The following is a 24,355-nucleotide window of genomic DNA, read 5'->3' as shown; positions in this document are numbered from 1 at the left end:
TTTATTCATTTTATGGTTATATTGTTTGTATTTGTCTTTATTTTGTTGTTCTTGTGCAGCACTTTGGAGACATTTGTCTGTATTAAAATGTGCTTTATAAATAAAGTGGATTGGATTGGATTGGATTGAACGTAGTAGGCATTTTGTGTTTGGAATGGCTTTGGAATGTATCTGTGAGGTATTTGGGTAACATTTAACACATCTTATCATTAGGTTCCTTTGAAATAAGTAAGATGGTGAATTCTGAGCTGGTTTGGCCTGATTTCTGCTGACAGGTATATGAAAGCGGTATATCCAAACAATATCTATACTTCAGTGAAATGATTGGCCAATAACGACATGAGAAAACAGCAAATTTTTTCACTTGAGTTTACACAGTCACTTCTCATGTTTTTATGATGATTTAAAGCTCCCTCATTCCAAGAGGAGAGAATATAAATGCAGCAGGGCAGACTGAAAACACTCCATGACTCTAATCTGGAGGCTTAATTTATTAGACAAGGCTGAACTGTAGTGACCTCAAAAAGTAACCACCCACCCACTTCACTCCAACATTGCCTCCCGATTGGTCAAATATTGATGAGAATTGATCCAAAGTGAGAAAAACGAGCTCCCAGGCGGAGAATCGAACCCGAGCCGCGCCGCGTCCACCTACGTCCACCCTAATCAACATTGCCTTTTCGTGATTGGTCAAATGTTGAACAGTCGACTCGAAATGAGAAAAAAGTAGTTCCCTGACCGGGAATCGAACCCGGGCCGCGGCGGTGAGAGCGCCGAATCCTAACCACTAGACCACCAGGGACGGACAATTCCAAATGAAGACATTTTACTTTTTATCATATGATATCTTCATATTATGTGATATTGTGATTTTGGGTTGATTGTGAGTTTGTCTATTTTTTTATCAGTTTTCAAGGACTTAGCATGTGAGTGACTTTTCATCAGGGCGCGAACTGCTGAGAGATGTAATAGAAGAGACTCCGTCTCGTCTCACTATCCCCACTTCTGCTCGGTTACTGTTATTTTCATCACAGAGAAACCCGCACCCTCCTCCCATGTGATCAACACTTTGTGGTCAGTCTTCACACGCTGGATTTCCTTTAAAAGCACCAGTTTCCAGAACTCAGAATTAAATCAGTTTTGCTTTGCCTCCAGCAGGTGGTGAGCGCGCGCCGTACTTCACACGCACACGACCCGGCGGTCTGTTCCTCGGTCCACCTCTTATTCCTTCTGTGCACATTGCTTTTGCGTGTACGGTACCTTGCATCTGTATCTGGCCCAGTTTGTACTTACTGTCTGAAGTTTTCAAGTCGGATCAGCGCCGTCAAATGGACGGGTTTTCTTCCAGAACGCCGAATTTTGAAATCGAAACCAACCTGTCTTCATTCTACGGACCAGCCCGCAGGAGACCTGAGAACTCTTTCAAGTAAGACATCATATTTACATACTAACAGCGACGTTATCCTGCTTCCTGTTTCTTTTCCTCACAACATGTCCGCCAAAGACACAATAAGGCAAAATAAACTAGGGATTATAGAAACTTTGTGTCGGTCAGACAACCACAACCGGATCCTCAACAAAGCCCGCGAGAACAAACTGATAACTCAACGACAATGTGCCAATCTGGCGAGCACCAGCAGAGAAGATGTGGAAAGACAGGCCGTGGATTTTATAGATCAGATTATAATGAAGGGAGAAGACGAGTGCAAAGGCTTCCTAAACCTCCTGGAGACAGACGAGGCCAGTAAGACAGATGTTCCTCCACCGCTGACCTTCAGCCAGAGAGAGGCCTGTCCTCCACCACCTCCAGTTCACTCTGGTACAGTAGCACACATCTGCATTTTCACAAAGATTGTTTTATGTTTGTATTAACTCCGTCTCACACTTTTACTCAGATGTTCATCCACCAGAGAGCAAAAGGGAAAAAAAGGTGAGGTCTTACTGTTGAAATTGTGTTGGATTTGACATTTTTTTTTTGATTTTTCAGTCATAAATACTAGTAGACATATAATGTCAATAAATTCCTTTTTTCATGTAACACAGATTGATATTAGCATATTGCAAATAAAATAAGATACTGGTCTGCCATAACACAAATATAACTTTCTCAGTTAACCTTAATCACAAATATTACTGTAATAGCTCATAACTTAACATCTGCTAAAGGGCGTAACTTATTTAGAGCTATACTTAAAGTATACACCTACATTAAAAATTAATTTTCATTGTTTTTAGGATGACCTTTACCAGTTGAACAGCAAGCCCACCGGGCTGTGTGTCATCATAAACAACGGCAAATTCATGGATGGCAGCGAGAGGCGTGGAACTAACAAAGATGCTGGTACAGTCTAGATAAAACAATAACAGATTGTGTATGTTCGTTGTTTGTTGATGCCTGCAGGTTGAATATTTCTCCATGTCGTTTTCTGCAGAGAGCTTGGCCGAGGTGTTTAACTGGCTGGGCTTTAGGGTGCTGACATGTCAGGATCAAACCATGGACCAAATGGAGCGAACGCTGAAGTGTTTCGTTTCTCTGAGTAACTTCGATCAGCTGCAGCTGAAGCTGGAGTTCAAGGTAGAGGAATGGCTTGACTCCAAGTTCACTGATCTTGATCAGTACCTTCATCACGGTGATGCTTTCTTCTGCTTTGTCCTGAGTCATGGAGAGAAGGGTGCAGTGTGTGGGATTGACGGCAAACCCCTTCCCATCAAAAGCATCACAACTATGTTCAAAAATACTGAAGAGTCAGCCCTTAAAGGCAAGCCTAAAGTGTTTGGAATTCAGGCCTGCCAAGGAGCTAAAATACAGCAAGGAGTCGTAGTGGATGAAGTGGAGGCTGATGATAATGATCCACATTCTATCCCAGAGCTGGCCGATATGCTCATCGCTGTTGCCACTGTTGAAGATTATAAGGCAATGAGGTGTATCGAAAAAGGGAGCTGGTTCATCCAGTCTCTGTGTGATGAGCTGAAATGCGGTTGTGACAGGTAAGTTTAAAACTCAAAATATTTGCAACTGATACATCCAAGCAATCGAAATATAACACCATGTGTTAATATACCGTCCCTGTTATTTTAGAGGAGACGATATCAGCCGAATCCTGCACCGTGTGAACTATGACGTCAGCAGGAAAGAGGCAGCTCAACAACCCGGTGCAAAGAAGCAGATGTCCGAGTTCACATCCAGACTGACCAAGACACTTATACTGTCACCACCTAAGAAGTGAATTTTAGTCACCATAATACAGAATATTTGGAGGGTTTTTGACTTGTTTTCAAAATTTGAAGGTGAAATAAGGTTTTGTTAAAATCTTTTCTATCTTTTTATAGTATCTCTTTTTTAATCATTCCAATATTGACTCTGTTTGAAGTCTTGTCTTTTTCTACCACCACATATTTTCTTAAATAAATTGAACTTGCAAGTACTTTTGTGTTTAATTTAAGCTTTTACTTTAAACATCCAAGACAGTGCGAGTCATTTATAGTGAAAGTGAAATGTAAATGTAAATTTGCTTAAAAAGTGTGTATCTCACATCTACACGAGTGTCAAACAAGCATCCTGAGAGCTGGGAACACGCCACATGAAGACACAATCCAGTCACAGTGATGACTTTTCAAAGTAAGAAAAAAAAACTGTATACCAACTGACAACTGTAATAAGAAATGTAAGTGAAGCAGGTTATAACATAAGCAACAAGCTCATACTAGTGGCACAGCAGAGGAGTGGAGTTGTTTCCTCATTGATAGAGAAATAGCTTGAACATCACACCGAGAGTTTGTAAAAAGAACATTTCGGGTTGAATATAGACTTGGTTATTTGGGGGAGGGAAGCATTAAATTGGACAGTTTTCAGTACAATATTATTACTTGTATATTTTCCACTACAGTGAATGGATTAAGTTTAGATTTTTGGCACTGAATGAGTTTGACACCCAGAATTAAACTTTTTTATTTACTGATTATTTATTTATCAATCTAACATTTAAGTAATTGTATTGAATTAGTCCATTACCATTCATGCAATGCTTTTTTTGTTAATTTGTCCGCACTTTAAGTTCAATGCCAGAAATCGTGAGCTTATGATTGTGAAGACAAAGGAGGAATGTAAGACTGTTTCCGGCTTTCAGTCCAGCTGGAAGTAAACTCCATACTGTTTACAAAGTTGAATACTTTGTGATGATGAGGATATTAAAAGGCAGTATTGTAAATGATAGACACAAGCTCACATGCATGCTGGCACATAAATTCTGCATGTGTACTGACAAGGTAAAAATAACTTTAGTAAATCTCTACTGGATGCTACTGTGCACTGCTGAATGCAACAAACTCCAGGTTGCATATAATGAAGCATTGCATTTTTTATTGAAGGCTCCACAGTGGAGCAGTGCCAGTCAGCTGTGTGTGCTGAATCATGTTCAAAATCTTAATGCTTTTATCAGAAATGTATAATTTTGTGAACAGACTGGAGTTGTCCACGACTGATATTATAAAGATTTTAATTAGACCTAAGGATAGCAGTATCAGTATCGTCTGAACTTTGGAGGTGCTGGAGGCAGTGCTTTAGGGACTCCAATATTCTACTTCATTGTTGCCTGTGTTTGTTTATACTTTGTTTTGCAATTACCGGGAATCGGGCCCCTGCCTTGCCGCGTACACCTACCGAACTCCAACATTGCCTCCTTACGATTGGTCAAATGTTGAACCGATACGGGAAAAGATAGTTCCCTGACCGGGAATCGAACCCGGGCCGCGGCGGTGAGAGCGCCGAATCCTAACCACTAGACCACCAGGGACACGCAAAAGCCATTACGTCATCAACAACTTGTTTTTATATTCAAGAATGCGCGAAGGCGTCTTTTGTATTGAATTAATTATTACAATAGATCTCTTCAGAAACAGTGAAGATCGAATATTGCTGCTCAACAGTCACAAGAAGTTTGCTGGCTACCGCTTCACGAGGCAGGGTTACCGAGTTGCTTGTTCCGTGCGCTCTGATTTTACTCACATTTAGACCTAAAGTAAAACAGTGTGTGTGCTCTCAAGTTTGAATTCGCTCATCCGATCCAGTGTAAATTAAAATGTTTCCGTTATTGTAATTTAATCATTTAAACTGGATATTAATGGCAGTAGAGGTGAGACTTTCCAGGACGCAGATATCACCTGCTTTACGGTACTGTACGTAGCGCCGTTGCCTTGACAACGCGTCTATCCCGTATCCGAAAAGAAGCAGCAGAGAGAAGTATCGGACGGGACCATTTTCCATAAAAATGACAAAAACACTCCGCCACTCGACACTAAAGCCTGTTTTGTGAGCTGTTCAAAGTAGTGCAAAGTGCTTTTCTCATTATTCTTAATAATACCGGGAGGATCCGCCAAATATTAAGCCGCTAATGGAGGAAGCCTCGCTGGAGGACGAGACGGTTGTGGGAACCGGAGAGAGGACCGGAGGACCCGACCAGGGACAGGAGTTTACATCCTCCCCCGAAGCTGCCACGTTCATGTCCAGCATTGGTGAGTGGATAGACTCCGATAACTGATGCAGTCTCGGAGCGGGTCAGTAGAAATCCGGACCTGCGAGAGCTCGAGGTCGCAGCACCTGCTCTTGACACATCTTTGACTCCACACCACGTGAGCTGAGCTGCCATATGATCACAAAAATATTCGGTCCTTCTCACGTTTCTCGCAGAGCCTGCGGAGCTGCAGAGGTGTGTGTTTTCAGACTCCCTGGTGGCCGTGTCAGAGGGAGGCAGGAACCTGGGGAACTTCGACCTGGTGGTGGAGTTTGCTCGGAGGGCGGAACGGCCCTGTGTGCGGGTGCGAGCCCAGAGCCATGGAGCCATCGATGACTGCCCCTGTGGAACCACAGTGACAGGTGATGGAGGGAACAGAGATCAGTGGGAGAACCACAATTTCAGTCTGAGGGTGGAAAAGGCTTTTAACAGTTGTACTCCCAGAAACAGTCATAAAAATCTCACCTTTTATTCACTATCAGTCCCTTTGCAAAATGGGACAAGATTATATCTGATGAGTTTTAAACTGAACGTCCCCATTTGTATCTGGTGAAATCAACCAGCCCACTTCATGTCAATATCGGAGCTATAATTTAGACTTTCACAAAACTGAACAAGTTACAGTGACACTGGGATCATCATTTATTGAATACAAAGTCCTATTAGTCTTGTCCTGCCACAAAGCAGTCACCTGAAGTGGTAGTGGAGGAGTCCAGTCAGATTTCAGAGGACTTTGCAAACCCAATCACAACTGTAGCTCTGCAGTTCACAGGGATGCTGAGATAACACCATGTTCATTTTTTTTTTTCCTAATGTCTTTTGATATGTCTTTCTCGACCACTTAAGCCTATCTAACCACTGACCTGGAGGTTCTGGAGGAAGATTGCCATGAGTATGTCAAAGTGAGTAATTCTAAGGTTTTCATTTTAACATAAGTGAATGAATAAAAATAACTCTCACCTGCGTCCCACTTTTTCAGCTTAAGGGCAGCAGCGTGGACAAGAGATGTCACATGGTGCAACGTGACGGACAGATGATGATCAATGAAGTTACCAGAATGGGAGAGGTATGATAAGAAATGACATAGTAAAAGTTCAGTCATACGTACGCTTTCACAGCCAGCTAGTCAAGACTGGAGTTGCAGGGGAAAATTCTACCCTGCAAGGTCCTTGAGGCCAGCAGGGTTATGCAAATATGCAGATGCCAAACATGAGCTTATTTACTGTTACACACCTAACCGCCATTCATCCAGCGTAGTATCTGTATATTATCCATGTCTGCATGTGTCAATCTGTACAGGAGGTGACAAAAAAGAGCATTTCATATCCCGTTTCTGCTCTCCGTGGGTTGGTAACGGAGGGCTCCAGCTTGCTGCTCATGCGACTGATCGCTCTCAGAAAGAAAATGCCAGAAAACACCATGTTTGTCTCACTGGACCAAGAATTCCGCATAGTTCACACAACTTTTGTAAGTATTTACACAAGAGAATTAATCATTGGTTGATAAGTGATTTATTGGACATTAAACTCCAATTTATTTTTTCCGTCTTTGAGCAGAGTGAGCTGGGTTTTAAGGAGCTTGAAGCTCAGGGTGGGATCCTGAAGGTATTTGGAGTGGAGAGGATTGTTCACTCAGTGAAAGAGAGCCCCCTTACCTGGCAGAGCTACTTTTTGGATGATGGGTAAGCTCATCAGCGGTACTGTTACGTTGTAGTATTTAACTAGATTTAATCAAGCACTTGACTCAATGTTTGTTTCTTTTGGATGTAGCTCCATACTTCCACAACACTTAATTTCAGAAAGAAATGTTGCTCTTTTGATTCAAATACATGTGATAGTTTTCCAGAGGAAGATTTGACAATTGGTGTTCAGACAAGCTTTTCACTCACTGTTAAAGATTAAAGCATTATTTTGTAACTCTTGTTATTATTGTTGACTTAAAAAACTAAATGAGTGATCACATTTTTAGCCATGTACTCAAATGATCTTAGGTAGTAATTCTGGGTTTTTCCACAACATGCTTCCATCAGCAAACTTGTAACATTGAAATTAGATAAATATATTAAACTTGAATTTGCAATTGTAAAAATGAATTCAATCCAATGTAAATCACATTCTGTTAAATTCACAACTTCAGATTTCATGTAGTTGGATTGCATTTTTTTCTGATCAGACACCTGGCCAGCAGAGAACAGGTGGGATCACCTGTGACCATGAGGCTTCTGCATCTGCCATCAAAGACAGAAAAAGGTAACAATCTCTGTATATGCAGAGATAAGCTTTCTCCAAGTGGGACGGCATTAGTGCAAGACAGTCTGGCAGTATCGTTGTGCCATTGTGTTGTCTTTGGACTGTCATTATCTTGTGGCCTATAGAAGAATAAACAACCCTAAATCTGATAGTCATCACCTGAAATGACTGATAAATTTGTAGTTTTACAGTAAGAAAATGTCATCTATTACCTGGTTAATTTCTTTGTAGTGATCTATGCCTGTCTGTTTTAAATTCATGCTGCTGTATCTTCACTAATTTGCTATAAATGGGCAAAGAATTGCTTTTTTTGAGGTTACAATGAGGCTGTCTCAATCTGGATGTTTTGTATTTGTAGCTGCGCTAGTGTTGGAAGAGGACATGGAGATGCAATCAAAGTTTCTGGACAGAAAGGTGAAAATAAATGTTCTCATGTTGGCTCACATTTAAATTGTAATGCCGTCTCTGGCTCACATATCTTTCTCAACAAATTGTGTGAATCCTTGTGGCAGGAAGAGATAAAGGCGGACCACGCCCAGTACCTCCAACAGCATCCAGAGATCCGAGCCCTCATATCTGACTTCCTGCAATCCCTGTTACTGAGAAAACCAGACGACGTGGTCCAGTTCGCAGGCGAATACTTCCTTCCTTTTGCCTCTCATCGTCCTCCAGATCCAAATACTAAAGCCCAGTCAATCTAAAAGCACACATAAGAGTATATCTCTCAACTTCTTCATTATTTTTTACATCCTACTCTACTTTTATAATAAAGTTACAAAAAGATTTAGTAATTGCATTCCTATTTTCTTCTGTGTGATAAATGACTTGTGGTATATTTTAAAAGAACAGTGGCAACATTTTGTGATCATTCTGAAACAGATGTGAATAAAGTAATTTTAATAAAGTGAAAGGTTTGGGGGAAATTATGTTTTAGTGTGTTTCCAAACTAAAATAAAAGCACCAGTCCAGTCAGCTGGAGGTGAAAGGAGGCTTCAAAATATGCTGAGAGAAAAAATAAAAAACATGATTCTCTGCCATGGCGTGTCAGTACCAGGCTGCAGCGAAATCGTGGAACGTTTCTTCCTCCAACTTGACGAGAAAACGTGTCTGTTTAGTATCTTAAAGACGGAGCTGTCTTTTATTTTAGGTCCACCTAGAGAACTTCCTCTGAAAGTGAAACCTCCTTCAGCGTCGTCGACTGTGTGACACACACTGGACTTTACTGGAAGATTTAACTTCGCCCCAGCAGGGAAATATATTTTATCACCACTTTGACACGGAAACATAAACCTCGACGGACGGACAAGTCAAACACGGTAAGTTTAAACTTGTTTAGGCCTTTTTTTTAATTTTCTCTCTCTTTTTTTTTTTTACCGCATCAACAGACGGAGACTGAAACTCGGCGTTTGCGAACGTAACCGGGCTGTACTTTCGTCTCGCTAAACACTGTGTAGTCCAACATTTGAGCCGCTTTTTTGTGACGTAATGACAGCGATAATCACTTTCAAGTCTACAGTCAACTCTGTCGTCGCTCAGTTTTGAAGTATAAACTTTCGAACATGTTCAAACAAACCCCACGACGTCAGTCTGCGTGATTACGTCACATTATAACGTGAGTTGTAATATTGACTAAAAACATTCTTTAGAAAAGAAACTTAGTTCAGAGATTTGGAATAGAGCAACATTTAAACAACATACTACAAAAGATCCAAAAATAGCACTACTTGTAATTCTGACAAGAGCAACAGTCAAATGTAATACTGGAGCCCCCACATATGTAGATTGAACAGTCTGGGAACAAATAACTTTCTCAACTCAACTACCCCACTGACACCCAGTGTTTTGTTTTTGTTTGCTTCTGACTTACTATTATGAAGTGATCCTCATTTTCTGTTCCTATGTGATATTGCCTGAATAAAGGCAGCTGGACATATTACAAATAATGAACTTGTGATATGTGTAAATTCACGTAGGTTGTTAAAAGCAAAATAAAAGCTAAGCTAAAACAACATTTAACTTGTCAACTCGTACATATGGAGATATATTAAGAATGTGTGAATAGTACTAAAATGATATCAGAGATGGGGGAAATCATTTCATTTTCAAACCCTATATGAGAAAACGTTTATTATGCACACACTTTGTCATGAAAAAAATATTGTCATAAGTTAAAATGCAATCTAAATAATAATTTAAAAAAATACAGTGAAATTGCAGAACTGTTAGAAATTATTTGCCAGAAGGTGAGATAGTTTATTTTTTGTACGGTCAAACCAATTGTAATGTTTTCCTCAGAAATAAATGACAACCTTTTGTTTAATTTCATTACATATCCTTTTTATCTATTGGGGTACATAAGGGTACATTGTCAGTTGTAACTTGTTCCATTTTCACAGACTGAAACACCTCAATGGCTATCTCAGGACTCCGGGGAATGATTTGCGATTAAAAGAGATTATTTTTTTAAGCCATGCAAAAAGTGAATGAAATGAGAGAACAGAATGGAAAAATATTTCAAAATAAGTAAAATATCAATATAGAACATTATTTCCTACTCTAAATATTTATTAATTTTAACAAATATAAAATAATATAAAATAAAACTTCCAAGTGACGTGGTTTCAATTAAAGACCTCTTTTCCTTTTCCTGTGTTTCATCTTTTCCAGCAGGATTGTTGCGGTGAGCCCAGGTAGAGCCTGATGGACAGATTGCTGCTGTCTCGCATAGATGAACAACTGGACTCGTCTGAGGTGGCGGCGCTCCGCTTCTTGTGCCTTGACTTTGTGAACAGGAAGCGCCTGGAAGGGGTCAGCTGCATCAGATGCGTTTTCACTTGTCTTAAAGAAATTCAGTTCAGTTCAGCTGTACTTATATCGTGCCTAACACAACACAGTTATTTCTGGACACTTTTACAGAGGAAGTGAAGAGTAGTGTTGCTCTCCTATACCTTGTTTTCTCTCTTAGAGTTTTGTTTGTTCATGATCACTGGTTAAATTTGAATTATATGGTTGTTCTGCAGATCGGAGACGCAAAGGACCTTTTTCTGAGACTACAGGAACAAGGTCTTTTGGAGAACAATGTCTTCCTTTCAGAGTTACTCCGCACGCTCCGTCGAGCAGACCTACTCAGGCGCCTGGGAACACAAAACAGGCAACCATTGGAAACAGATTCAACTCCTGTTCTGTCAGACTATAGGTAAACACTCAAAGCACCTGGTATTCTATTTACTCAAGTAAATTAACTGAAATACAGAAAGTTGTCTATTTATGTCTATTTACTTGTCTTTTTTTTGTTCATCTGGTTGTTCCTATGTCAGGAAGATGCTGTACCGAATATATGAGGACTTGACAAAAGAGAATTTTGAAAAGATGACATTTTTATTGAACGGCAAGTTGCCCAGAAGACAAATAGAAATGAGCAATGTGAGTACTGACGGACACAACTCTCTACCACACACATGATCCACCTGCAAACATAATTTTTGACCTGAAAGTGAAATGAACTTGCTTTAAAATTAAAAAAGGAGATAAAACTCCTTCAGAAAAGGTTGGAGGGCTTGAAATGTTTCAAGGTGGTATTCAGATTGTTGTTTACCAGACCCTTTTATTGTACCACACAAATTCTGAATGGATTGGATATTGTGATTTGTTCATTACAGACCGCGCTTGATGTGTTTGCTGAAATGGAAAAAGCAGATTTAATGTCGAATACAAATGTTGATGAGCTGTATAGAGTATTACAGGAGTTGGACCAGGAGCTGGCTTTGATTGTGAAGAACTACAAAGGTATAACATTTTCTTTAAAACATTTCAGCATTTCACATTAAGATACCATGTTTCATTTATTTATTGAAAAAAAAATGTCTCACTGCAGATGCCACCGAGCAGCACATCCCTCCTCTTGTCAGCATGGATACTCAGGTGTGGGGGTTTGTGTGTTAATTAATTAATCAATCAATCCTTAGTCAGTGACAAGTTGGGTAATTGGCTGCTGTTTGTTTTATTCTGCAGTGGGTCAACAATGACACCCATCCACGACAACCTTCGCTCTCCATATCAGAGACTCTGCCCAGCAGTAAGTGTCTTTTTTGAAATGTCGTGTAAATCACAATGGCCATAAATATTCACAAACCATGAATATTCTAGGCTATGATAATAATGTGTGTTGTGGTTGTTTTGTTTTTTTGTTCAGATATAGAAGCGAGTGTTTATCCAGATGCACAGCCAAGCATAAGCTCCCGCTCTCCTCCCGATGAGGTAAACCCATTCCAGACAACATTCAGTATTTCACATCAATTCATGTTTTAGTTGTTTGACAAAGCATTCGGACTCATGTTTGTGTGTGTGTGTGTGTCCTGTAGGCAGAGTACTATGCTATGAATCATCAACCTCGGGGGTTGTGTGTGATCATCAACAACGAGAACTTTATTGGGTTTGAGTTGGCACCTCGAAAAGGAACTCATGAGGATGAAAGTATGGATTTTTATCTTTGACGCCTCATGCTCTGATTTAATATTTATATATGTGCAATTTTCGTGTTACTGATCAGGATGCTCTGAGAAGAGAGAGCGTAATGATCAGGTACTGGATGGCTTCCTCAGATCACTCTTCTCTTTGACACAGGGGCTCTGAAGGAACTGTTCCGCCGCCTGGGCTTTACAGTAAAGGTATACAACGACTTGACTGGAGAACAAATACGTCAAGAAATCGAGAACATTAGCAGGAGGAATTTTCTGAATGACGACGCCTTGGTGAGTCTTATGACAAACTTTAAAAAACTGTTTTACATAAATAGTTCCTGAAAAGTCTAATTTTTGGTATATTGAAGGTACAGTTATTTAGTCATCGCTGCTAAATATGAAATCCACGACCATTTGTAATTAATAGTTCATTCTGAGTCTTAACATATTTACTCTTAAGCCTCAATTATTCATTCATATTAATTTCAGGGCAAATTTTGGCTTATTTTTTCATCAGAAATGACACAGGCGTCTTCCAATAGTTGTCCTTTCTGGTTGAATAAAACTAACTTTAAGTCAAAGTTTGGCTGCAGTATGAATGATTTTAGGCTGCAGGTGTAGGTGTGTTGGTTTCGAAAGTACCTGTTAAAATGAAATTGTAAATCATAATTAAACATGTCTTCCTCTGATTGAAGGTGGTTTGTGTCCTCTCCCATGGAGAATTGGGGTGTGTCTTCGGCACCGACGAGAAGAAGGTGTTTCTACGAGAGCTGACTTTTCCCTTCACAAGCGATCGAGCCGCCACTTTGGCAGGAAAACCCAAGCTCTTCTTCATCCAGGCTTGTCAGGGCGGCAGCTACCAGAAAGGATCAGTGCCGCTTCCTCCGATGGAGGACACTGAAAATCAGACTAATCTAGAAGAAGACGCAGGTCCCATCCACGGCGAGACGGTGCCCTCACACGCAGACTTCCTGCTCGGGATGGCCACTGTGCAAGAGTGCAAGTCGTTTCGACACACTTCCAGAGGCTCCATCTACATCCAGGAACTCTGCAGGCAGCTGACCAGGTCAGCAGAAAGGTGAGAGCCGTCATGTCAGAAAACCCCATCATCATCTTCACAAAGCCTCTAAACCACAGCTGTGCTTAATCACGGGCAGATTGTGTTTCTGTACTTTATTTACGCTGTTAAATGTGATATTTATGATTTGATATGTTTCTGATGTTTTCTCTGCAGTGATACGCCGGATGATATTCTCTCCGTCCTGACGCGAGTGAACAGAGAGGTCGGCAGAGGGGATTATTTAAAGCGCAAACAAATGCCAGAGCCCAAATACACTCTAACAAAGAAAGTCGTCCTCAAATTTATCTGAGCCGACAGACACCAGCACCGCAAGTGGGTTCAAATTCCCGCTTTACATGTCTGTTCATTATGTGTGTTGAATAGGATTGTTGCTGATTTTGTTAAGAAACTAAAGCGTGAATAATCTAAAGCAAAGTCTTTTGTATTTTGAATACAGAGAAAATTCAAATTTATGTCAAAACACCTCACACTTTACTGCATTACTGTCCCTTCAAAATTGTTGTGAAATTGAAAAGATGAATGTGTTATCAATTATATTTGTACATCTTCTTTATTTTGTGAATGAAATCTACTAAAACCAGTTTTCTGTTTAGTTCTGAATGAGGACGGCTCAATACAAACAATGTTTTAAATGTTGGAGAAGGGTAACATAATCATCTTAGCGGATGTGCGGCTGTCGTTTTAAGTTTGTCAGAGCTAATGAACATGGATAGCTGTGTACTTTACAAAGCATAACAGAAGACAATGAGTAGGTCAGACAGTTTCCATTATACTCCTGCAAAACAAAATAATCACAGGAGTAAGCACTTTTTTCTCTCTCTGTTTGCATAGTTCAATTTTGCACAAGTCATTTGAGCCTTTTGGAATTGTATCAATAAAAACACTCTAAATACTACTGAAATGATCACAATGTCTGTCTGCAGTGGCTTCCTGTAGCTGTCACAAAATAACATTGTAAAAAGTCATTCATACACCCGTCTTGTATGCTGATTTGTGTAACCCAGGGCTGCAGGGTGCTGGAGCCAATCCCTGTGGGTGAAGGCAGGAACACCCTGGACTGGCAGTCAGTCCATCACAGGACAAACTAAGAGACAGACAGCCACACAGTCACACATACAAGGAATTTCAAAGTCACCAGTTTCTCAAGAAAGTGAGAAATAACCACACTGGAGTATCAGTACAAAGCCCACACTATGGAAACTCCATTTGTTTCTTGGCAGAATCACCTATTTTGCTGGAAGTGATGGTAAACAAATGTGTATATGCCGCTTGTATCTGTATTTTTTAACGGGGGTGTATACACACAAAAATACACTTTTTGGTCTTGGAGTTTGCTTCGAGAGCACGTTTTTCACTCTGGAAAAAACTGAAATAAATGTGGCACGGTGTAATAAATGACAGTGTGAAAATGGTGTGGTTTTTGTTTTGCACAACTGATACGATCACGTGTGTACCAAGGAGCCACAGAGCTATGGAAACAATGCGCTGTGCAAAATGAAGAATGAGAAATACACCAGTCTCTGACGGGGGGGGGGGCTGAATGTAGATGTGAGGAGCACTCTGCAGCTGTAATGCTCCTTTATGAGCTCGAGGCGTGTCGGCCTGCTGTAGTGAGTCAGCTCGCGGGTGGAGGCTGGGCGTGCGCGTGTGTGACAGATTCCTGCGGACTCCACCCTGCGCTGCCTGTTTCCAGGAAAGGCGTCTTTCAGCTGCATTTGACTGCTGCTTCACATCTGCGAAGCGCTGCTCTGGGAAAAAAAAAGTTCCCCACAACCTGCTCTCTCTCACACACACTCACACACACAGCCGCTCGTGAGCTGCTGTTAGGATCCGCGTGAGCTCGGTGTGAACGGACCGGACCGGGTGGAGGTCTGCTGAACCGGTGAGTGCTGTCGGCTCTCACGGGTCGCGTTTCGTGTTTTCCGCCCGCCTCTCACCTGAAAAGGCCTTTTGTTGGAAACAGACCGGAGTCTGTGCGCCCTTTCAAAATGCTCTGCCATGTTTCTTTAATTTATTTTACAGTTTTGGAACAAAAAAAAAAAGTCTCTGAAAGTCATGATTAAAAACAAGCCAACATATGTGACTTACTTTGACAGTGGCAATTATTGCACAGTGGACGTGCACAGAGAGATTTCCTACGAAATGCAGTTTGGAACTTGAGCCTGTAACTGCAGGTTTCCAGCCTCTGCTCTCAGTGGAAGCAGTGTGTTTACAGGGCAGACATTTTGACTCGTCCAACCAGGAAAAGCTCAACTGTTGACAGCAACCAGAATGATGGCTTCCTTCCAGTGAGAAGTCCCAGTACCAGAGACATGCTCTCTTTTCTACTGGTTTTGGATAGAAGATGAACCAATCTCACCTGCTTCATTCATTGAGATGGAGGTGAGCCTCCACAAGAACACAGATTTTTAAGTTGTAAATATTTATGGTGATGCTGTATACTACTAAGAGGGACTGCCAAGATTTGGTAAATATTAAGGTGTAATATTTTCACGTAAGAGAAACAAAAAGTATCAGAAAACAGTCAAAAAAAGGTAGATTCGCCAAGTCCAGAAGTTGTGATAGTTTGTAGAGGCAAGACTTCAGATGTAGTCTTTATTAATGTCTCTTACTGCATTTCAGCAGAATATCACAGAGACAATACAAACAGCATCCCTTCCTGAAAGTGTGGCTTCTTCTTTTTAATAATGGTTTAGTGGTCAGTCAGCGTGCACGCTGCAAAATGTCAGGTGTCAGCAAGAAGGAGTGTGAAAACTCAGAACGTCGATCAGGAAGAAAAGACATGTTCTGGCTTATTTTTATCAGTGGCAGCCTCAGATATTATCAAGTGAATAAAAACCTGATGCTTTTTTTAATGTTATCAGATAACAGTATAAATAGAGAGCACAGCACCTGACTGTAAGACTTATGTGAAGACGTCTTTGAATTACTGTAGTATTTATTAGATCAAACGGAGGTAAGCAAACTTTTTACAGTGTAATTTCAGTCCATCTGTTACAAAACCGCAGTATGACTTACTGTCGTGTCTCTGGTGAGATAAACACTCATGATAAGCACATGTGGGAAGTCTTGTGTTTCTGCTGTGCACCAGTCACAGTGACTCCGCCACTTTCTGAGGCACGCTCGACCCTGAAGCCCTGCTTAACGTTTTCTGTGTCTGAACGGTGACCGGCTCCTTCTTGAACTGGGACTGCTGGACTGGAGATGTGCCGATCACATTTTCCACAGATTGTTTTCGGTCCTGTTGCTTGGAGCTCGGTGTCTGATGTAATGGCAGTTGGAGGTGGAGCCAGTGCTTGAATTCCTTCACTGTGCGTGTATTCCCCTAAAAGTCCCACTGAGAAAAGAGCTCTGCTGCTTTCAAAATAACTGAGCAAACATTGAAAAGAAAACACACACACACACACACACACACACACACACACACAGATCTGCTCGTTGATATGTAGTTTGAGTATATTAATATGGTGTCTTCCGCAAAACTTTGTGTGTGTCTGTGTGTGTTCAGTTCACTCATTCACACACACCCACAGCAGGATTACACATACGCCCAAAACCTTTGTCTGTTTCTATTTACCCGAAGGAGTCTTTATGTATTTGATATTGCATGATCTGAATTTCTTTATACAGAGATTCTGGAGAGCACAGTTATAGCACATTAAGAGTTTTCTCTGTTTCAGGGCTCTTTTATGCCAACATTTTCTGAAAATAACACAAATCTGTAATACACTCCAACTCTAAATGTCTAAACTGTTCTAACATTAACAGAAGATTTGTAACTGCGAAGTGAAGAGTGTCACAATAACTCAAACACTAAAGTTTCAACTCAAGACAAGTTCAGTTGATAATTTAATAAATAGACAAAACTGATTATCAGGTAAAAGCTAAATGCTCACCTGTGCTAACATCCTCTATATTCTTCATGTTGTTGAGCCGATATTGAACTTCTGAGCTTGTTTGAAGTCTCACAGCTGTGACTGTAAATCATCTAAATCAGAGATGTGGACCTAATATTCACCAGTTCACTCAAAAAATATTTTTTTTTTCCTGTATCATTCTAACAGCTATGTATTTAATGGTCTTTGGGCAAATTGATGTATCATATGTATAGAATTTTAAAATATAAGGTTGTTTGAACATGCATCTGTTTCAGAACTTTGGGTTTAAATCTGATAACATTGAAAAACAGATAATTATTTGAACTGTCAATGTGGAAAAGTCAATATTCTCCAGGTTTTGTTCATAAAAATGTGATGCTGAAAGTGTTTTCCCCTGCTTCTCTCCACACAGTGGTCATGTCGAGGTCGGACTACCCTCCAGGGTACGACGACTCCCACGGCCCGCTGTACGGACCTCAGGGTGGGGGCTACCCTCAGCCCCCGGCGTACGGCTTCCCCTCCTACGGCGGCCCGCAGCCGGGCCAGCCCGCCGCCCCCTACCCCGCTGGTCCCAATGCCCCCCTGTACCCGGGCCAGCCGGGGGGCTATCCTCCGGGCCCTTACCCGGGGCAGCCTCAGCCCGGCGGGCAGCCGAGGGCGGGCTACCCCGCCCCGCCGCCCATGCCCCCGATCATCCCGCCCACCATCCCCTCAGACGTGCTGCACTCCGGTAAGCAGTTCAGGACCTTCTTAAACTTCAAGCGATGCGTCTCTTGTGTGTTTGAGCCCTCCAGACGGCCGCTGCTGCTCTGTGATCAGGTCTCTGTTTATTCCACGCAGGTGATGAGTTCGCAGCGGCGGGCAGCGGCTGGGACGACCTGAGCATCCGACACGCCTTCATCAGAAAGGTGAAGTTCACAGAGCACACTCAACTGGCTTTTTTAACAATACTTAAAATGCAGAAGTTCAAATATGACACAAGTGATAAAAGTGCATCAGAGAAGGTTGAATTTCCTGTTTGTGTTTTAGAAAAATACATCCTCCCAGTGTCAGAGTTTTCAGTACTTTACCTGTTGGGAAGTTTAATCATTGCTACTTGCCAAAATCTTTTTTGATTTTTACACAAATATCCACATTTATATGAGTGAAAATGATCAGTTATTTCACCAGCTTGTATAATAGAAGCCTAATAATGAGACAAATGAAATAAAAAAGAGAAAAAAAAATGTGTGGAATTTTATAATTGCTGGAAAAAGCTCAGATTTATTGGTTTTTCTTGGTTTAAAGTGGGTTTTAGACGATCCTGGGGCAGGTTTGAGGGAGCCTTTGAGCAGACTCAAAGCTGCAGTAATCTGTTCCGGCGTTTAGCTGCGACTCTGGGCGTCTTCCTCTGTGCTTTTTGTATCATATTAGTTCTAATTAGTCATTATGGAAAATTGCTGTCTGAATATGAACAGATGAATGTACAAACCATCCGACATCCGGCTGTGGCCGTTTTATTGTTGTTGATGGTTTGTCTCATATTGTTTAAAGTGCTATTAAAATATATATTAACCCAAAGCAAGCAAACCCTCATCTGCAAACTATTTAGTTGTTTGGACTCCAGCCCTCTGACTCATGGCTCCAGCGAGCTTTGATGAATTTAACATCATTTTACATATCCTATTATGCAACTTACCATTTACACACTTATACATAAATAGGAACTTTAAATGTATCCACTCAGGTCTTATACAAAAATCATGAAATGAAAGATAAACTAAGCTGTTTTGTGTTGTTTATTTATTTATTATGATTATTATTACTGTAATTCTAATATCTGTGTGTGCGTGCTTTTCAGGTTTATTTGATTTTGGCGTCCCAGCTCCTCGTCACCACCGCCATCGTGGCCGTGTTCACATTTGTGTAAGTGTGTGTGCGTGTTGTCGCGTGAGTGAGTGTGTGTGTCTGTGCGTCTTTTAACCCTGCGTCTGTTTCTTACAGCCAGCCTGTTAGAAGCTTTGTGCAGAGAAACCAGGCTGTGTACTGGGCATCCTAGTAAGTGTTGTGACTTTGTGGAAGTGAAATATTTTTACGAAATGGCGGCAGTGAATCTCTGCGGAGTCTCTGTGCTGTAACGTTCGCTCGTTGCTCTTCCAGCGGAGTGTACTTCGTCACCCATCTGGTGCTGGTCTGCTGTAAAGGTCCCCGGTGAGTGTGCAGCTGCTTGGCTTTCTCAAAAACGCAAAAAGAAAATAATAATGAGGAAAAAAAAATGTGTGTTTTCTTTTTTTAATAGAAATTAAATCTTGAATTTGTGTGTGTGTGTGTGTGTGTAGGAGGAAGTTTCCGTGGAACGTCATTCTGCTGTTCATCTTCGTAAGTTGAAAGACTTCCAGATCAGTTGATCTCAGGGCACAAACATGTTCGACCGGGGATCTTCATCTACAGTTTCTTTGTTTTGGAAGTTTTAACATTGATCCCATAGCGAAGCAGTGAGTTGCCACACTTGATTCAGGCCCTGCTCAAACACACTGTTTTATTTGTTTATTTTAATATGTGAATAGCCTTCAACAGTGAAAGGAGGTCACGCTTCACGTCTCAAGAGAGAAATTTTGAGTCACTTAGTGCAAACATTCTGGAGGATCTCTGGCTTTCTCTGAGCGGCTCGATGAGATCTACATAGAAATACTTCAATGGAAGTATTCGGTGTTTATTTACTGAAGTCACATGCAACACACTGTTCCTAGTTTGGGATGTTACTGGTAATACAATATAAGTATAGAAATAAGTTAAAATAAAGTTTCAGCCCTCAACAACCTCCTCAAATACAAAGTATAGGAACGTTGTAAGGTTAGAGTTCTAAGCCTTTAATAACTGCGTGCCGACAGACGTCTGCACTGTCTATCATCACTTTAACAAGTCGACCACTAAACTATCAGTCGTCTGCTTGCTGTCGTGACGTTAAGCTGAAACCCCGCCGCTTCGGTCTTCTGAACATTAATCAATCAAAATAAAAATCTAAATACTTGAGGAAAGATGTTTTATTTCAATGTGGAAAGACGAATTCCTTCTGTTTGAAAGTAAAATGTGTTTCTAATATTATTTTGTCTTTTTTTTTTTTTGTTTTGTTTCTTTTGCAGACTCTGGCTTTGTCCTACATGACAGGATCCGTATCAAGGTATAACCAAGAAATTTGCTGCCAGGACACAAACCAGCATAAAGAGGCTTTCTTCAGTGCTAACTGAGAGTATCTTGTGGTTCCAGTTATTATGACACAAAAGCCGTGTTTCTGGCTCTGGGGATCACTGCCGTCGTCTGCATCGCCGTCACCGTCTTCTGCTTCCAGACGAAGGTAGGTGTCCTCACGCCAGCGCGTTCACTCGGCCACGCGCTGTAACCTGTAACTGCCGGCGGTTTTCCCGTCCAGGTCGATTTCACCAAGTGCCGCGGGCTTTTCTGCGTCCTCGGGATCGTCATGTTTGTGACGGGCATCATCACAATCATTGTGCTGTCCTTCAAATACGTGAGTTTGAACTGATGCGAATGACAAATCAATGTTTCCCGACCGATGTCCGGGTTTTCTTTTTGTTCCTAACGGCTGCTTGTTGTTGTAGATCCCATGGCTTCACATGCTCTACGCAGCTTTAGGCGCCATCGTCTTCACTCTGGTGAGTGTCTCACTGTAATGTAATGCTGATCTGAAAGTTTGGGAAAACAATGGTTCTTCTCATCCTAACTTGGCTGCACTTCACAACCACTCTAAGAATAGCTCAAATCAAATTTACTCAAATTTCTGTACGCCTGTTAAGCCTGATGTTTCCGGTAATGAGGGAGAACGTTTTTCTCTCTTGCTCATTCTCAGTCAGTCCGCTGCAGCAGTGATTTTGATTCCTGGCGTGAAAATGATCCAAACCCGGTTTGTGTTTGCTATGGACTGCTGTACTCTCTTCTTCACAGAGTCCTGACACATCCCCATCTCCTCCAGCTCATTTAACTAAACCACAGCAGTGTAATGTAGTAATTTCTCATATGTTAAATTGAAAACTGTACTGGATCACATTAAATTGGACTTCACATCACATAAATGTTGCTACAGATTTTGGATGGAAAAAAAAGAAAGCTGGGTTTCAGAAAAAGGCGGTGCTGGAGCTTTTCTTAATTTAGATCATGTTTACACTTGTAAGAGTTGGTCAGGTTAAAACAAGCCCGGATGCAATTGATGTTATTTTGGTCCAACTGAAAATGAGATTTTAACATGTTTAAAAAACAGATCCCTATCCCTATTTACAAAAAAAAAAAAAAAAAAAAGTGAGGTGCAAAACATAGGACAGAACAAGCCCTTCAGAAGTGCTCATTGTAGGACTTCCTGGTGCTGTTTTGACAGCTTAAAACATTTTATAGGCTCTCAGTAAAATGTGTATTTAGTCAAGTAGATAAACATCTCTTCAGAGTTTTGCTGTTGAATAAACTTCACACCTGTCCAACATGCTTTTCTTTACATATTTCGGCCCACTCTTAACATTTCTCTTTAACTTTTCAAGCCGGCCGAGCCCAGGTTTTCAGCGCTCTCTGATTTAACGCCGTCTTTGTGTCTTTGTAGTTTCTGGCGTATCACACCCAGCTGCTGATCGGAAACAGGAAGTACTCCATCAGTCCGGAGGAGTACGTGTTTGCTGCGCTCTCCATTTACACCGACATCATCCAGATCTTCCTTTTCCTGCTGCAAATAATCGGCGCTTCCACAAAATAAGTCCGCGGGAGTACGGGTTGGACCAGCTCAGTCCCCAAAAGAATCGAGCAACAAAACCATTCCAAGCTTTTTACAAACCTTCTGATTCGCCAATACAAATGAACGTCTGTTTATAAAATCACCAAACACTCCAGGGAAAACTTGTAAGGGCTGAATTTGATATTTTGTTACCATGTAGGTCAAACCTATGCACAAAAATGCACTTTTCTTCTGATATCTATGGCTGTCTATTTGTCCTTTAGAGGTACAATGTGTAAGAAATTTTCACACCTTGTTCGATCACTTGTTAAAGGTGGTTGATTTTTTTTTTTTTTTTTTTGAAGGGTTGACCAGGCTGCACAGTGGGATCGCTGTTAGCGCTCTCGCCTCAGTGTACATTTATTCGGTTTAACTCGAGTTTGGACCTTTCCGTGATCAAAAACATACATCTGAAGCGAATTGGTGTGACTCTAAACTTGTGCGTAGTTGTGAAAGCTGATGGTGTGAATGTCTAGTTTTGGACTAGCAACCTGTCCAGGGTTCACCCTCACCGTAGATCCAGCTCTCCTCGACTCTTGAGTTGGAACACCAAAATCTGTAATATGAGATAAAAACAACGAAATGTTGCTTTAAGCCTGAATTTAGTTCACTCGTTACTTCAGAGACCTTTTCCCCTCTTGTTGCGGGGTCGCATTATGAGACGGGATAACTAGAAGTGGCTGGGTAGCTTTAGAATTGTTGATTTCAGTCCTTGTTTGGCTGTTTTGAAGAAAAACTCTTACATATTGTACCTTCCATCTTCATAGTTAAATAATATAAAATATGTAGAGACACTATTTGAGCGGCATTCATATTCCTCTTGCTGCATTTCGATTGCTTTGCATGGAAACATATTTCCTCAAATCAGTATATATGGTGAGATTTGCCTGCCCAAAGGCACCTTCTGATGTTGACATTTTGTTGATACTCACTGAAGCACAGCTCGGTCCCTTTAACGGAAACCTTGATCTGGAATCTTGAGTCCAGGTGTAGCTTTGCGAAATGACCTTTAAAGCTTTATATTCACTGCAGTGCCTTTCTCCATGACAATGTTTCTCAGAAGACTTTTTACTCTTCAATACGGGGTTATAATCGGTATCGTTACACGTGTTCCTGTATAAAGTGCTCAGTTACAGTCGCATTTGGGTCAAATGGGGCGTGGCAGCAGGGCGGCTCAGGCGGTGCCAATATGTAAAATTACTGGAATCGTGAAAGGCACGGCGTTGCAGCAGTGATGAGACAGTGTTGAGATGATCTCTGCAGCTGGTTCCCTGAACTCCATTGACCACAAAGCCAGACCCGAGCCAAAGTTACACGCAAAAGCTTTACTGAAAAAAAAAAAAAAAAGGCAAAAATTTTGAATGTCATTCACAGGTAGACTGTTGTGTAGATTTAGGGGTTGTAAATATACATATCAATGCTGAAGAAAAGTCTGTCTTTTCATATGAATAAAGATTTTTTTTCTTTGTGAGTTTGGATGTGATTGAATGCAGGTGTCGTGATCACTGTGTTTAAATATTCATACATCCGTTCCATTAAGCTGACATTTGTGTTTGAATTAGTCCTCAAGCTGCAGTCGATGCTATCGCTCCAGTTTGACGTCGTCTGCGTGGTGGCGATAGCGACTCCCTTCATACTGTCCTTCGTTCGATCGTCGCATCCTTTGCCTGATCTTTAGCTGCTTCAGTCGGTTTTTGTCGACTTGTCTCTTGGCCAGTAGAAATCCGATTATCCCTGTAGGAAGGCCGATCATCCTGGCCAGTGAGGGGAGAACGGAAAAACATATTCCATGGTTAATAGTATGAAGGGAGAGGTTTGACACAAGCAGCTGAATTTGATTGATGATTAGTATTACTCTTCTAAAAGATCTAACCTGTAAGAAGACAGTTTTACCTACAAGATCACAAGAACTGCTAGATTATCCCATTCAACTTTTCCATTTCCGAACGAACGTGAGCAGAACCAGCTGCACTGTGATGTGCTTACTCCTGAGTCTGAATAACTGAATGATTATTTGAAAAAATTTAAGTGTTCAACAGAGCAGCAGTGTGGAGGTCAATTGCAGAGGTCGGTCATTCATTCTGTGAAAAGGTCATATGGTTAAAAGATTGTTTGGAGAAGGGAGACTATATTGAGAGGTGCAGGAAATTACTGCTTGGCTAGAATGTAACCTGCAACAGTTTAAAATGGAAAGCAAAACCAGAGAGACGTTGAAGAAAACAGAAGACTGACATTTCAATAGATCAACTAGCCAAAGGACATAGTTTTCAGACAATATCCGAAGACTGAATTCAACAGACGGCACACTAAAGACAGTGAGGTATGGTGGCGGAAGCATCATGATAATGGGATGTTTCTCTTACTATGGAGTCTGGCCTATTTTTTGCATACCACAGATTATGAATCCATTTGTATACACAAAATGCC

At 41.1% G+C, this 24,355-nt stretch overlaps 4 protein-coding genes and 2 non-coding genes across 7 annotated transcripts; 4 read left to right on the top strand and 2 right to left on the bottom strand.

Annotated features, from left to right (window-relative positions):
• Window positions 1-730: 730 nt before the first annotated feature.
• trnae-cuc (transfer RNA glutamic acid (anticodon CUC)) lies at window positions 731-802 on the bottom strand. The gene has a single exon. It is a non-coding gene; the product is annotated as a tRNA-Glu (tRNA).
• A 398-nt stretch (window positions 803-1,200) lies between these two features.
• Window positions 1,201-3,419, top strand: LOC115405264 (caspase-8-like). The gene is made up of 5 exons (XM_030114781.1): window positions 1,201-1,819; window positions 1,896-1,930; window positions 2,236-2,341; window positions 2,433-2,988; window positions 3,080-3,419. Exons 1-5 carry the CDS (start codon window positions 1,492-1,494, stop codon window positions 3,225-3,227), a joined length of 1,173 nt encoding a protein of 390 aa, XP_029970641.1. The 5' UTR covers window positions 1,201-1,491; the 3' UTR covers window positions 3,228-3,419.
• A 1,302-nt stretch (window positions 3,420-4,721) lies between these two features.
• On the bottom strand, window positions 4,722-4,793 carry trnae-cuc (transfer RNA glutamic acid (anticodon CUC)). Its single transcript has one exon. It is a non-coding gene; the product is annotated as a tRNA-Glu (tRNA).
• A 423-nt stretch (window positions 4,794-5,216) lies between these two features.
• On the top strand, window positions 5,217-8,630 carry catip (ciliogenesis associated TTC17 interacting protein). Its single transcript, XM_030114783.1, has 9 exons — window positions 5,217-5,511; window positions 5,687-5,872; window positions 6,357-6,412; window positions 6,490-6,576; window positions 6,810-6,977; window positions 7,067-7,191; window positions 7,683-7,759; window positions 8,118-8,173; window positions 8,272-8,630. The coding sequence occupies exons 1-9, from the start codon at window positions 5,391-5,393 to the stop codon at window positions 8,458-8,460; spliced, it is 1,065 nt and encodes a 354-aa protein (XP_029970643.1). The 5' UTR covers window positions 5,217-5,390; the 3' UTR covers window positions 8,461-8,630.
• Window positions 8,631-8,941: 311 nt separating this feature from the next.
• casp8 (caspase 8, apoptosis-related cysteine peptidase) lies at window positions 8,942-14,701 on the top strand. Of its 2 annotated transcripts, none has more exons than XM_030114780.1 (12): window positions 8,942-9,075; window positions 10,430-10,567; window positions 10,780-10,955; window positions 11,077-11,182; window positions 11,419-11,545; window positions 11,634-11,680; window positions 11,771-11,834; window positions 11,952-12,016; window positions 12,121-12,232; window positions 12,383-12,510; window positions 12,915-13,297; window positions 13,454-14,701. In XM_030114780.1, the coding sequence occupies exons 2-12, from the start codon at window positions 10,460-10,462 to the stop codon at window positions 13,587-13,589; spliced, it is 1,452 nt and encodes a 483-aa protein (XP_029970640.1). In that variant the 5' UTR covers window positions 8,942-9,075; window positions 10,430-10,459; the 3' UTR covers window positions 13,590-14,701. The 2 variants fall into 2 exon arrangements, with proteins under 2 accessions (XP_029970640.1, XP_029970639.1); XM_030114779.1 differs by having other exon boundaries at window positions 10,427-10,567.
• A 257-nt stretch (window positions 14,702-14,958) lies between these two features.
• Window positions 14,959-23,290, top strand: tmbim1a (transmembrane BAX inhibitor motif containing 1a). The gene is made up of 12 exons (XM_030114784.1): window positions 14,959-15,182; window positions 17,591-17,908; window positions 18,019-18,086; window positions 19,019-19,083; window positions 19,162-19,215; window positions 19,318-19,368; window positions 19,497-19,536; window positions 20,301-20,338; window positions 20,425-20,512; window positions 20,588-20,683; window positions 20,775-20,828; window positions 21,761-23,290. The coding sequence occupies exons 2-12, from the start codon at window positions 17,596-17,598 to the stop codon at window positions 21,908-21,910; spliced, it is 1,017 nt and encodes a 338-aa protein (XP_029970644.1). The 5' UTR covers window positions 14,959-15,182; window positions 17,591-17,595; the 3' UTR covers window positions 21,911-23,290.
• Window positions 23,291-24,355: the final 1,065 nt, after the last annotated feature.

Source organism: Salarias fasciatus, chromosome 18, assembly GCF_902148845.1.
Source record: "Salarias fasciatus chromosome 18, fSalaFa1.1, whole genome shotgun sequence".
Taxonomy (NCBI): domain Eukaryota; kingdom Metazoa; phylum Chordata; class Actinopteri; order Blenniiformes; family Blenniidae; genus Salarias; species Salarias fasciatus.
The sequence above is the reverse complement of the archived record's forward strand: the minus strand, read 5'-3'. Positions and strand labels throughout refer to the sequence as shown.